Raw genomic sequence first — 13258 nt, 5'->3', positions numbered from 1 at the left:
CGTTTGCCCAGGGCCTTAGGTTGGGGAAAAGTGTTTCCAGTTCAGAAAGGGAAATGGAGGAGGTTGGGGATGTTTTTCCTCCTCTCTGTGCAGACTGACCCTAGCGGTGTGGAGTCTGTACAATGCTGGGAGCTACAGTGGAGAGTCCCTGTTGGGGTCAAAGACAAAGCCTTCATTGATGCCTTGTCAGAGATGCTGGCAGTGGCAGGGGAGCTCTTGGAGGAGCTTTTGTCATCAGCTCTGTCCCAGGATCCCTTCACCCAGGGATGCTTACATTGGAGCTCAGCCTTTCCATGTGCAGATGGCAAGATAGAGGCCAGTGGGTCTCTGACAAGTCCCTGAAGGCTGTTTCCTGATCCTCCACGCTGGCCATGGCACTGTGGGGCTCTGGCTGCCCAGGTCTGTTTGCCTTTGAGGCCTGCACAGCCCAGGAGAGTCTGTGGTCACTCTTAAGGAGCCATAGGATTCCTTAAGTTAGTCTTCCAGGCGGTAATGGCCCATGGGGATTTTTTTAAAAATGTGTAACAAGGTTTACAGGTAGTTTAAGAGGATAGAAGGAATTACATCTTTACATGATAGAGAACTTGAAATCGAACATTAAGTTTCCTGTCCTTAAAACCCCTCTGTTACCGGGCGGCGCCTGTGGCTCAGTCAGTAGGGCGCCGGCCCCATATACCGAGGGTGGCGGGTTCAAACTCGGCCCCGGCTGACTTGCACCCAAAAAAATAGCCAGGCGTTGTGGCGGGCGCCTGTAGTCCCAGCTACTCGGGAGACTGAGGCAAGAGAATGACTTAAGCCCAGGAGTTGGAGGTTGCTGTGAGCTGTGTGAGGCCACGGCACTCTACCGAGGGCCATAAAGTGAGACTCTGTCTCTACCAAAAAAAAAAAAAAAAAAAACACAAAACCCCTCTGTTACCATCCCACCAGAAATTGCACATCTAGCAGAAAGAATTTTGAAGAGAATCAGGTTGCCCTGGGCTGGCTGGTCAGGGAAGGTGCTGTAAGCACAGACAGGATTCAGGTAGAAAGGAGAGGAGGGCATGGGCATTCCAGGGGAGAGAAGCTGAATGAGAAGGCAGACTCCTCTGTCTTCCAGCATTACTGTGGGTGTCCAGAGCTACCACCCGCTATGGACAGCCCTCACCGTGGTTTGCTGCTCTGTAAGGTCAGGGTGGGACACCTGTCCCTGGTTCTTATGCCTGCTCCCCACCCTGGGGCTGTTTCCTCACCAGGGTGACCGACGAGATCTTTAACTTCCTGCTGGTGTGGTATTACTGTACCCTGACGATTCGGGAGAGCATCCTCATCAGCAACGGCTCAAGGTACTTGGGGGCTGGCCTTTTGGAGGGCATAGAGGGAGCCAAAGGGAAATCTGCAGGAGAGTGAGATCAGGGCTGACCTCAGCCTGCGTTCCTTTCCTCCTCAGAGGGCTCTGGGACTGTCCAGGCCCAGAGAAGAGGAAAACTGTCAGATACTATTGAAGCGGTAGCATGTTTATGGTCTCTTGCTTATGAGCAGTAGAAATCCTACCTCAAATTGGTTTAATGTAACAGGAAATATATTTTCTCATAAAAAGAATAGGCCCATTGGTCTGACTTCAGGTAGGGCTTGATCCAGGTGCTCAGACCTGCTCATCATCAGGACCTAGTTTCTTTTTGTCAGTCACCTCTGCCTTCGACTATGTTGTCTTTATTCTCAGGCTCCACACAGGGGCACCCAGCAGCTCCAGGCTCTTGTCATTATTTGTAACATTCTCAGCAAACAGGGCACATTCTCACTGGATCCAGATATTGGGGCCAGATGCTGACTGGATCACATGTCTATCCCTGACCCAGTTACTATCTCCAGAGAATGCACACTACTGTGATTGGAATTGGAATTGGAATTGATATATTGGGAAGAAAACTGGGATATTGTCACTAGGATAAGTGGGTTTTGATGGCAAGAGGGAATGTCCTCCACAGGGAGATGGAGAGGAGAATGGGCAGGTGATCTCATCAAACCTGCCCTGTCAAAGAGAAGATGCTAAGGAGGATGAGGCCAGGCTGGGAGTGAGGGTTCCTGGGTTTCAGTCCCAGTGCTGTTGCTGAGCATACCTGTGACCCTGGGCACCTCATGTCCTCTCTTTGGGCTGTTTCAGAGTCCCCAGAGGGGAAATGATTGTGTCACAGTGGTGCTGAATGAATCTAGGCATGGTGGGGGGCTTCCTTATCCCCTCATCTATGAAGGACTTTGAGTACAAGAAGCTCTGCTATTTTCTCTCAGTCTGCTTTCTGCCTTGCCTGCCTCTAAGCTGAGTCTTGGAACCGAGTTAAGACCCAGGACTTGCTACCTGGAGAACCCGTTTTTTTGACAGTCTGATTCCCTTTTTTTTTTTTTTTTTCCTATTTGTTGCCCAGACTAAATTCAAACTCCTCGGCTTAAGGGCTCCTCCTACCTCAGCCTCCCGAGTAGCTGGGACTACAACAAGCACGAGCCATTCTGCCTGGCCGTGATTCCTTTTTGGGATGGCCACTTGAACCTCGGCATGCCGTTCTTGTTCCTTTTCCTTACTGAAACAAAAGTTAACAACCTCCCAACTTCTCCCCACTTGCTTCCTCCTGGGGGCTAGTAAGGAATGCCCAGAAACCATGCATTTAAGACCCAACAGGCGTCTGCCATCCTCACCCAAATAATTTGCAACTTTCTCACTTTTTTTGCCTGGTGGTCTCTGTGGCAGTTCCCTACCCTGCTGGATCTTACCCTGAACATAGAGCCAAGAGGTAAGGACACGTGTCCCCTTCCTCCCAGCCTCCTATGGGGGATGTCGATTAGGAATGCAACCTGTAGCGTGTAACCATTTAGAAAAGATCAGTGTTTCTCAAACTGTACTCACTCACACTGATGTATCCGCACACCACCTGGATGATAATTTCCTCATTTTAAATCAATCCTTCATTTTTTATGTAAATAAGTGCTAATTTATTTTAAAAGGAAACTATTTTACCACGATACATGGAAAGCCAGCATCAGTTGTAGGAAGAGCGTCCTGTAAAAATATCCTTTCATTTTTACAGTAGAAGTTACTGCAGTCAGTTATTCCTATCCCAAGCCTCTGAGCCCGAGGCCACCATCTCTCTGTGTGTCTGGTAAAAGGGGGATGAACAGATCTTGAAAAGCGTTAAAGATGTTGTAGTATCTAGCTGAGAGTCTCTCCTTGACTTAATCAGAAGTATGGAAAGAACTAAAGAGAGGACCGGGTGTAGTGGCTCACGCCTGTAATCCTAGCACTTTGGGAGGCCAAGGTGTGTGGATTGTTTGAGCTCACAAGTTTGAGACCAGCCTGAGCAAAGTAGAAAAACTGAGGCAAGAGGATCGCTTGAGCCCAAGAGTTGGAAGTTACTGTGAGCTATAACGCCACGGCACTCTACCCAGGGTGACAGCTTGAGACTCTGTCTCAAAAAAAACCCAAAAAACTAAAGAGAGGACTTCTTACACATGGTTCAGCACTGCCTAGTGTCACACTCTGGTATCATCTGAAACTTGGTGTGCTCCTCATGTTTTGGGAAACACTGAAGTAGAAAACTTACCAAATAAATAACATTCATAGTTTTCCTTAATTTTAGAGCTAATGGTATTTTGCTTTGGGTGTGATTGGAGGGTAGCCGGGGTAGCATATGACAGGGAATGGAGCCAAGGCAGCAGGCCAGGCTTCCTTGTGTCTGATTCTCTTCCTGCACCTACGGGCTTCCTGTCAGTCTTGACATGTCACCCTTCATGCGATGCCTCTGGAAGTCATTTTACTTTACTAAGAGTTATTCTGGACAGCTCTTTTTTTCCTAGGGTGACAAGCTATGCATGGGAGGTTACCAGAGGGAACAGGACTGCCAGGGGTCCCTGCAGGTGTGGAGAGAAGCCTCACTTGCCTAACGGTCCAGCAGGAGCTTTTCTGGGTTCCCTGAAGTCTGTGCCCGGATAGGAGAGCAGGAGTGGTTGTCTCTGAGTTTGCATGAGCATCTGTTTTACTCCACCCCATCTGTCATTCAATCACACATTTATGGTCATCTCCTAAGACACTAAGCTAGGGACTCTGTGCCTTTTGGGGGCATTCACAGAGGGGTTTTTTTTTTCTATGGCAAAGACCCCTTCATGGCAAATATGGTTCAAGGAATTTCAAGTTGTAATGGAGCCATTCCTCCAGGCTGCCTCCCATGTCTTCCTGGGAAGGGGTTTGGATGGGCAAGTGGACTCTGGCATGAGGCTGGGGGCCCAAACAGGTGCCATCTTCTAGAATGACTCTTGTGTGGGAGGGGCTATAGCCAGCCTACCTGATTTTTATAGGGGCCTATCCTTGGACACAGATAGGTAGAGGGTGGTAGGCAGGGAAGGAAGGGATCCTCAGTGTAGGAGCCATTTTCCAGCTGTCTAGATAATCCAGAGCATAAAGCCTGGGTTGAATGGTAGCTGGAGCACATACTTTCTTTCCACATACTAACAAACATGTCTAAAGTCTCCTAAAAGAAGTGACGATCTCCCTGTCACAGTCTCCAAATGCCAGGTCATGCTGTGTGTTCTGGTCACACATGCACTTGCTTTTTGCTGTCTTCTGTCTGTCTGCTCATTTAAGAAAAAAAGGCCCTGAACCAGGGCTGGTGGGTTCGAACCCAGCCCTGGCCTGCTAAAAACAAAAAATAGCTGGGCGTTATGGCAGGTGCCTATAGTCCCAGCTACTTGGGAGGCTGAGAAAAGAGAATCGCTTAAACCCAGGAGTTGGAGGTTGCTGTGAGCTGTGACGCCATGGCACACTTCTGAGGGCAACAAAGTGAAACTGTCTTAAAAAAGAACAAAAGGCCCTGTAAGCTTTATTTCTGTGCCAAATGGGCCCAGAGAGTGAATGCTAATGGATGTAGGTTTCTTTTGAGGTGATAAAAGAAGTCCTGAAATTGTGATGAAAGTCATACAACTCTGTGAATATACTAAAAGTCACTGAATTGTATAGTTGGAATAGGTGGATTGTATGGTATCTGAATTATATTGCAATCAAACTGCTGTATAAACACACGTACACAAAAACAATCCAGCGCCCTGGGGTGTGCAGATAGACAACAGGGCTTATGAATGCCGGGCCAGGGAAGAAGCAATTTCTAGCCTCACCCAGTGTCACTGAGATGTGTTTATTGGAGGCATCTGTCAGAGCTGGGCTGTGGGCACCTCAAGCTGTGAAATTAAAAGCTGCTGCTCAGTCAGGCTTGTTGCCTGGAGTCTGTGGGTTTGGCACAGTCTGTTCCTGGACAGGGAGAGGATGTGTCTCAGGGGGTTTCAAGAGGAGGTAAAGGAGCTTGGGGCTCACCAAGATCTGAGGGCTGATGTGTGGCTTTGCAGAGCTCTGGGGAGGTTGCAGAGAGACCTCTTGGTTGCTTTTCAAGCTCATGGTCTGCGGGTTTGGCCAACTGCTTTTGCTATCAGAAAATTAGAGGCAGAGGTCCTCTTAGATTGACAGACGAGATGGATATATGGGTGAGGCTGAAGGTTTGCTGGGGACAAAGAAATAGATGGACATCTTACATTGTCCCCATGAACTCACAGGATGCCTACAGCAATCTCTGGTTATCTCCATGCTGGTGACATTCAGACTAGCTGCTGCTTTCACCAGCCACATCTCCTGGATATTATTCACGTTAACATTTATTGAGTGCCTGTTGTTTACTTGGTGCTGTTAATGCTAGGAATATAGAGCTACATAAAATATTATCCCTTGCAGTAACTTCTAAGGCACACCTAGGTTATTGTTTAAACAGCTGAAGTTTTTTTTAAAGAGACAAAGTCTCACTCTGTCACCCAGGGTGGAGTACAGTGGCTCGATCGTAGTTCACTGCAGCCTCAGACTCCTGGGCTAAAGCCATCTTCCTGCTTGGCCTCCCAAAGTGCTGGAATTATAGGTGTGAGCTACTGTGTCTGGCCTGAACAGCTAATTTATGTCCAGAACTATGCATGGGCTGTACAGAGATGGTTAAGATTCAGACCCTGATCTTAAACATGTTCTGGTTGTAAAGTTTTAAGACTGGTTCATCCCACTTACTAGGGAAATGCAAACTAAAAGCCTCAATGATGTACCAATTTTCACCTAATGAGATTTGCAGAAATTTAAAACTACAACGTCCAGTGTTGGTGAGGGTTTGGGGAACCAGATACTCTCTTATATTGCTGATGGGCATGTAAATTGGGATAGCTGTTTTGGAGGGTAGTTTTTTTTTTGTTTTTTTTTTGAGATAGAGTCTAACTATGTCACCCTCAGTAGAGTGCTGTGGCATCACAGCTCACAGCAACCTCAAACTCTTGGGCTTAAGCAATTCTGCTGCCTCTGCCTCCCAAGTAGCTGGGACTACAGGCACCTGCCACAACGCCCGGCTATTTTTTGTTGCAATTGTCATTGTTGTTTAGCTGGCCCAGGCTGGGTTTGAACCTGCCACACTCGGAGTATATGGCTGGCACCGTAACCACTATGCTACACACGCCAAGCCTGGAGGGTAGTTTTACAAGTGACTCCTTGGTGGACTCCTTGACCCAGCTATCGGCTTCTGGTAGCCACGGTGAGAAACAATGTTATCGTATTAGGGGACTTCCACAAGGATGTCACAACAGCATTCATAGCAATAGTTGAGGAACAACCAGGTAGCGCCAGACTTTGGACTGACATGTGGCATTTTAAGAAGCCAGGGATAGAACAGTTCTGTAGGTACTGGTCTGGGAGGCAAGACAAGAAAACAAGAGCTTTGGGAGGCCAACCTTGGAGGCTTGCTTGAGGCCAAGAGTTTGAGACAGCTTGGGCAACATAGTGAGACCTGTCTCTACAAAAAATTAAAAACAGTTAGTTGGGGGCGGCACCTGTGGCTCAGTGAGCAGGGCGCCGGCCCCATATACCAAGGGTGGCGGGTTCAAACCCAGCCCCGGCCAAACTGCAACAAAAAAATGGCCGGGCGTTGTGGCGGGCGCCTGTAGTCTCAGCTACTTGGGAGGCTGAGGCAGGAGAATCGCCTAAGCCCAGGAGTTGGAGGTTGCTGTGAGCTGTGTGACGCCACGGCACTCTACCGAGGGCAATAAAGTGAAACTCTGTCTCTACAAAAAAAAAAAAACAATTAGTTGGGCATGGTGTCACATCCCTGTAGTCCCAGCTGCTCAGGAGGTGGAAGTGGGAGGATCACTTCAGGCTAGGAGTTTGAGGCTGTAGTGAGCTACGATCGCACCACTGAACTCTAAACAGAGTAAGATCTAATCTCTAAAAATAAAAAATAAGAGCCTAATCCAACATGTCCTCCCCCAAACCAGAAGATCCTGGGGGTTCCCTCTCTTTGTGAGCAGCAGCAGCTTGAACCCAATCTCCCTGGCTCAGGCCCCCCGTCTTCTCCAGAGGGAGTTCTGGAGGGATGAAGGGTGATTACTGTTCCCATAGGCAGCCCAGTCCCTACTGCCTAGTCTGTGGGAGGAGGAGCTGGCTGCTCCCAGGTGTGTTTGCTGGCACTCATTTCGATAACAGCTCCCAAGGAGGAGCTTGGGAAGGCCAGCTGAGGCCTGAGGCAAACCAGGGGACTTTTAAGGGTAAAGGTTGAGGGTCTAACTCCTTTCCTGCTAGACTGCCCCTGACAATGATGGGGAGGTGACAACCAGCTCCTCACACTGTGGGTGGAGAGCCCCAAGCTGGGGGAGTGCTGAGTTCTGAGAACAGTCCTCACAGCTTCTGGACTGGAAGAATGAAGTCCAGAGCTGTCACTGAGGTGGCAGGAGATAAGTCTGGGGAGTGTGGCTTCTGGGGAGAAGTTGTCTCTGAGATAGAGTGAGATGCCACCATGTGTAGGGTAATGCCGAAGCTGCAGCTGTGTATGTGTGCACGTGCGTGCACATGTGTATATGTGTAAGAGGGGAGTGTGTGTGTTTATTCAACACATTTATAGAACACATTGAAATCAGGTGTCCGAGATACATTTGGGGAATAACATGGATAAGATCCAGGCTTTTCTGGAGCTTGTATGTCGGATGGGGGCTCAAATAAAATTATACCTGTTTTCAGACAGTAGTAAGCATCATGAAGAAAATGAAATGGGGTAACGTGGTCCAGAGTAGGGCTGTAGTATGGTGGTCAGAGAAGGCCTTTTGAGGCCTTTTTGAAGAGGTGACGATTGCTCTGAAACTTGATTGTGGACCAGGAGTTAGGCAGGAAAAAAGCAAGTACAAAGGCCTGTGTTACTTAGCTGGGCTGCCACAATGAAAAATCACAGACTAGGTGGCTTAAACAACAGAAATTAATTTTCTTACAGTTCTGGAGGCTAGAAATTCAAGATGAAGGTTCTAGCAGGGTTGATTTTTCCTGAGGCCTCTCTCCTTGGCTTGCAGTTGGTGCCTTTTCCTCGTGTCCTCACGTGGCCTTTCTCTGTGCACATATGTCCCTGGTGTCCCTCCCTCTTCTCACTAGACAACAGTCCTATTAGCATAGAACCCACCATCATTTAACTTCATTACCTCATTAAAGGCCCCGTCTCCAAATATAGTCACATTCTGAGGTACTAGGGAGCGGGGATATAGGCTTCAGCATAGGAATTTGGGGAGATACAATTCAGTCCAAATAGGCCCTCAGGTGGCATCAGGCTTGGCAAGTTCCAAGGAAGGCAAGATGCTTGGCGCACCTCTTTCTGGGGAGAAGGATGGGGAGGCAGGGATTGAAGGCAGGTGAGGTTCAAGATGTGTTCTGAGGGTTATGGAGACTCCTGGAAGTCCAAGTGTGTCTCTTGACTAATCTGCAGGTATGGGACTGTATGGCTCTGTAGAACAGAGAGAAGGGCAAGGTCATGGCTTCAGTCCATTCTTACTTTGCGAAGCTATTTCCGAGCCATGGGGCAGTCCCTCCCCATGGGGGCTGGGAGTCAAAGAGGCAGATGCCTGCGTGTGCCCCTGCCTGAGTCCCTCTCTTTCCCTCCTCTTCCTCGAGAATTAAAGGCTGGTGGGTGTCTCACCATTATGTCTCCACGTTCCTGTCTGGAGTGATGCTGACCTGGTGAGTAGCTCCTTACTGTGCTTCCTTGTGCCTCCCCAGGGAGCTAGAGTGTGGAGCTAGGGCGTGGGGATGGGATGGGTGGGACTGATCCAGATGGGAGGCCTGGGCAGGAAGGCAGAAATGAGCTTACATCCTGGGCAGCAGCCTGGCCTATGGGCCTTGCCAAGCCAATTGGGGAGTTTTCCCAGGGTTTTTTGGAAATGTTTCAGGGTCCCTGGCTGCCTGGGGTGGAGGTGACAGGGAGTGAACAAGACTGTGGCACTAAAGGAGACAGAGGGATTGGCAGGAACTTGGGTTTCAGCATGACTATGCGGGCTCCCCTAATTCTGGAAAGGACAATGGACCAAGGACAACTTGGTCCAGGGTCAGGGACAGAGAAGGGCAGAAATTGGGGACCTTGGTTTAACTTGAAAACCTTTTCTTCTCTCTTGGTTGGAACAGGTGGGGCAGGGATGACTGTCTGATTTCACAGCACACCTCACCTTTGTTTCTTTCCCATTCCTGCCTTCTCTGCAGGCCCAATGGACCGATTTATCAGAAGTTCCGAAATCAGTTTTTAGCATTTTCAATTTTTCAGAGTGAGTGTCTCTTCCTCAGCTTTGGGGAGGGACATAGCTTCCTGTGGTTTTCACTGGGGGAGGCCCCAGCAGACATCTCTGCCTGCCTGTGTAGAAGGGATACCAGACTAGAGAGGGAAGGGTCCCGGAAATCCAGAAAAGAGCTGTCTCGCTGCCCAGATCAACTTTCCATCCTATCTTCCATTTACCATCCTGGGATCAGGAGAGCCTGGCCCACACCCAGCCCTGGCACCTCTGCCGTGGCCTGTCCTTCCCCAGGTTGGCAGACCAGCTGCCACGTTTGGGAATGATGTTGTGTTTGGGGCACTAACCTTGTTTCCAAGTTTTAAATAAGTCCTCAAAATGGAAATATATATTCTTTTTTTCATTTTAGAATAGCTCTGGGTTTGTATACAAAGCACTGGTTCCAAGAATTGCTTCCACATTCTCTGGGGAGTTGGGGGTGGTGGATGGCTGGGGACGGGGAGGATTTCATTTTTCATCGAGGGATTGTCTCCTCCCTTTGAATTTTAAATTGTGTGCATACTGTCTTTTCAAAAAATACAAATTAATTTTTGTGTAAAAACCTGTTTGCGGGCTTGGCACCTGTAGCTCAGCAGCTAGGGTGCTGGCCACATACACTGGGGCTGGCAGGTTCGAACCCAGCCCAGACCTGCTAAACAACAATGACAATTATAACAATAAGAACAAAAAATAGCCAGGCGTTGTGGCAGGCGCCTATAGTCCCAGCTACTTGGGAGGCTGAGGCAAGAGAATTGCTTAAACCCAAGAGTTTGAGGTTGCTGTGAGCTATGACGCTACGGCACTCTACTGAGGGTGACATAGTGAGACTCTGTCTCAAAAAAAAAAAAAAACAACAAAAAACAAAAATCCTGGGCAGTGCCTGTGGCTCAGTCGGTAAGGCGCCGGCCCCATATACTGAGGGTGGCGGGTTCAAACCCGGCCCCGGCCAAACTGCAACCAAAAAATAGCCGGGCGTTGTGGTGGGCGCCTGTAGTCCCAGCTACTCGGGAGGCTGAGGCAAGAGAATCGCTTAAGCCCAGGAGTTGGAGGTTGCTGTGAGCTGTGTGAGGCCACGGCACTCTACCGAGGGCCATAAAGTGAGACTGTCTCTACAAAAAAAAAAAAAAAAATCCTGCTTGCAAACAAATATAAATGTCTAAAGCCAAGAATGGAAGTTGTATATGATCCCACCTTCAGGGGTGATCAGTGTTAATTAAGATCTATGTCTTTCCAAACATATTGCATTATGTATATTTTACAGATGTGCCGTCCGTACATTAACTTAACTGTTATAACCCACTTTTAAAATGTCTATTGTTAGGCTCGGCACCCGTAGCTCAAGTGGCTAAGGTGCCAGCCACATACACCAGAGCTGGTGGGTTCGAATCCAGCCCAGGCCTGCCAAACAACAATGACAACTACAACCAAAAAATAGCCAGGGGTTGTGGCGGATGCCTGTAGTCCCAGCTACTTGGGAGGCTGAGGCAAGAGAATTGTTTAAGCCCCAGGAGTTAGAGGTTGCTGTGAGCTGTGATGCAACGGCACTGTACCCAGACTGACGGCTTGAGGCTCTGTCTCAAAAAAGTAAAAAATAAAAGAAAAAATAAATTTCTATTGTTAATTGTTAAAATTTTAACAATTTATCACAGCTATTTTTCGCTTTCCTTACTTCCTCATTTTTAGCAACTGCAAACACTCTTGTGTTTTGGCATCACACACAGCTCCCTGCACAGCATGGGCACATATTGCATTACATTAAGCAACTGTTGAGTACCTACTGTATGCTTAGGAAAACCCCAGAAATTTCTAATCTAGTTGGGGTGTAGGTAGGTCCTCATGTACCTGAGCTGTCTTTGTATTTAGGATAAAAGATAAAGCCTGTTCAGACCAAAGTCTGTGAGTGTGGGGTTGGGAGAGGGTTGAAACCAGGGCGTCTTCCCTGTCCTCTGGCCAGTGAAGTCCCACCAGCCTGCCAACTTGGCAGAGGAGGTGACATCAGGTCCTGAGCCTGGTGCTGTGCTCCCCCTGCAGGCTGTGTCCAGTTCCTACAATATTATTACCAGAGGGGCTGCCTCTACCGACTACGGGCCCTAGGGGAGAGGAATCACCTGGACCTCACTGTGGGTGAGTAGCTGGACTGCAGGGTGGAGTGGGAGGGGCAGGTGCTGGGAGCCCCTCCTGGCAAGACCTACCGTGCAGCAAAACAGCAGTTCTCAACCTATGGGTCACGACCCACAGGAACTGTATTATATAGGGTTGCGGCATTAGGAAGGTTGAGAACCACTGCAACAAAGCCACGAGCACCATCCACTATCCGAATCACTTTTCATGATTCATCATGGATTTTGTTTCGGCTGACAAGGCCCTCATACTGAGCCTCTGTCTTATCACTTTGAAGTGACTATTTTTCATCTTATGTTTTATCATGTACATGATATTTTAGTCTAGTGTTTATGCATCTAATTTATGTATAATATGTCTACTTAGGAATACTATAAACATATAAATGTACATATAAATCCACTTGGGCTACACACCTAGCTCTCTTAACTCACGAGAGTCAGAAAAATGTGGAGACATCCTTGTCCAAACTTTCAGGGGAAACTGTTTTTAATAAAACTCTGCTATTTTTGAGATGGTCATTTCCATTGAATTATTGTACTTTGTCAAGACTCAAATGCAAAATTTTGTGCATATTAAAGAAACTAGTAACAACATAGTGCCTGGCATTCCGTGAGTGTTGTCAGGCCCACTTGTTCCGTGGTGATTTTAGGAATGAGAAGAACCAGGCCAGGTAACAGGGGCTGTTATTGTCATGGTAGGGGCCACCCCTCCCCCACTATGTGACGTGGTATTTATACCTGGCTAGTCTTAAGGTGATTGGTGTGGTTGGGCAGCAGGCGCCTGAGCCCCTCACAAGGCCTGTCGCGAATCCCTCCTCCCCACAGAAGGCTTCCAGTCCTGGATGTGGCGCGGTCTCACCTTCCTCCTGCCTTTCCTCTTCTGTGGCCACGTGAGTGCCTGGGAGTTTGTGGGTTATTTCCTGCCTGGGCGGATGCTCAGGAACAGGTCTCCAGGCCTCTCCTTCCTTCTCTGGCCTTCCCCATGCTGGGTCTTATGGGGTGCTAGGGCTAGGACAGCCCTCTGGGCCCAGGGACACCAAGGGCAGACTGGCTCTGGCAGAAGGTACTTGCATTTTCATTTTGGGGAGCCAGCAGTGTCTCGGGTGGTTGATACCCAAGGCCGTGGGGTCCTGGGCCATCTCTCTGGCTTTCCACATGGGTCTCCAGGGGAACTGGTGAGTGAGCAGTGCCTGCCTCCCTCTCTGCAGTTCTGGCAGCTCTACAATGCAGTCACGTTGTTCGAGCTCTCCAGCCACGAGGAATGCAAAGAATGGCAGGTATGGACTGTGTGTATTGCAGGGGGCATGGGGGTGTGGGAGATGGTTCCTGGGGAGGGCTAGGCCTGTGTGAGGAGAGGTCTGTCCTTAGGCAACTCCCCCAGCCCAGTGTGGGCCCTGCTGCCAGAGAGGCGGGCTGGAGGGAAGGAAGGGAGGCATCAAGGATCTGTAAGTCCCAAGGAGGTTCTCCCCATGGCACATTGCCCAGGCCCCTGCTGACCCTGAGGACCCACTCCATCTGTGCCTCCTGAG

At 48.9% G+C, this 13258-nt stretch overlaps 1 protein-coding gene across 3 annotated transcripts in view; it reads left to right on the top strand.

The window, feature by feature from the left end:
• Window positions 1-13258, top strand: part of TMEM120B (transmembrane protein 120B) — a 48411-nt gene that overhangs the window by 34903 nt on the left and 250 nt on the right. For 2 of the 3 annotated variants that reach the window (XM_053586993.1, XM_053586995.1), the window contains 6 exons: window positions 1233-1322; window positions 8960-9025; window positions 9542-9603; window positions 11638-11730; window positions 12555-12619; window positions 12938-13006. In XM_053586993.1, the coding sequence (XP_053442968.1) occupies window positions 1233-1322; window positions 8960-9025; window positions 9542-9603; window positions 11638-11730; window positions 12555-12619; window positions 12938-13006 (445 nt within the window). The remainder of the gene's footprint in view (window positions 1-1232; window positions 1323-8959; window positions 9026-9541; window positions 9604-11637; window positions 11731-12554; window positions 12620-12937; window positions 13007-13258) is intronic. The other variant, XM_053586994.1, reaches the window with a different exon arrangement.

Source organism: Nycticebus coucang, chromosome 4, assembly GCF_027406575.1.
Source record: "Nycticebus coucang isolate mNycCou1 chromosome 4, mNycCou1.pri, whole genome shotgun sequence".
In the NCBI taxonomy this organism is placed as follows: Eukaryota; Metazoa; Chordata; class Mammalia; order Primates; family Lorisidae; genus Nycticebus; species Nycticebus coucang.
Note: the sequence above shows the minus strand (reverse complement) of the source record. Positions and strands in the feature narration are given on the sequence as shown.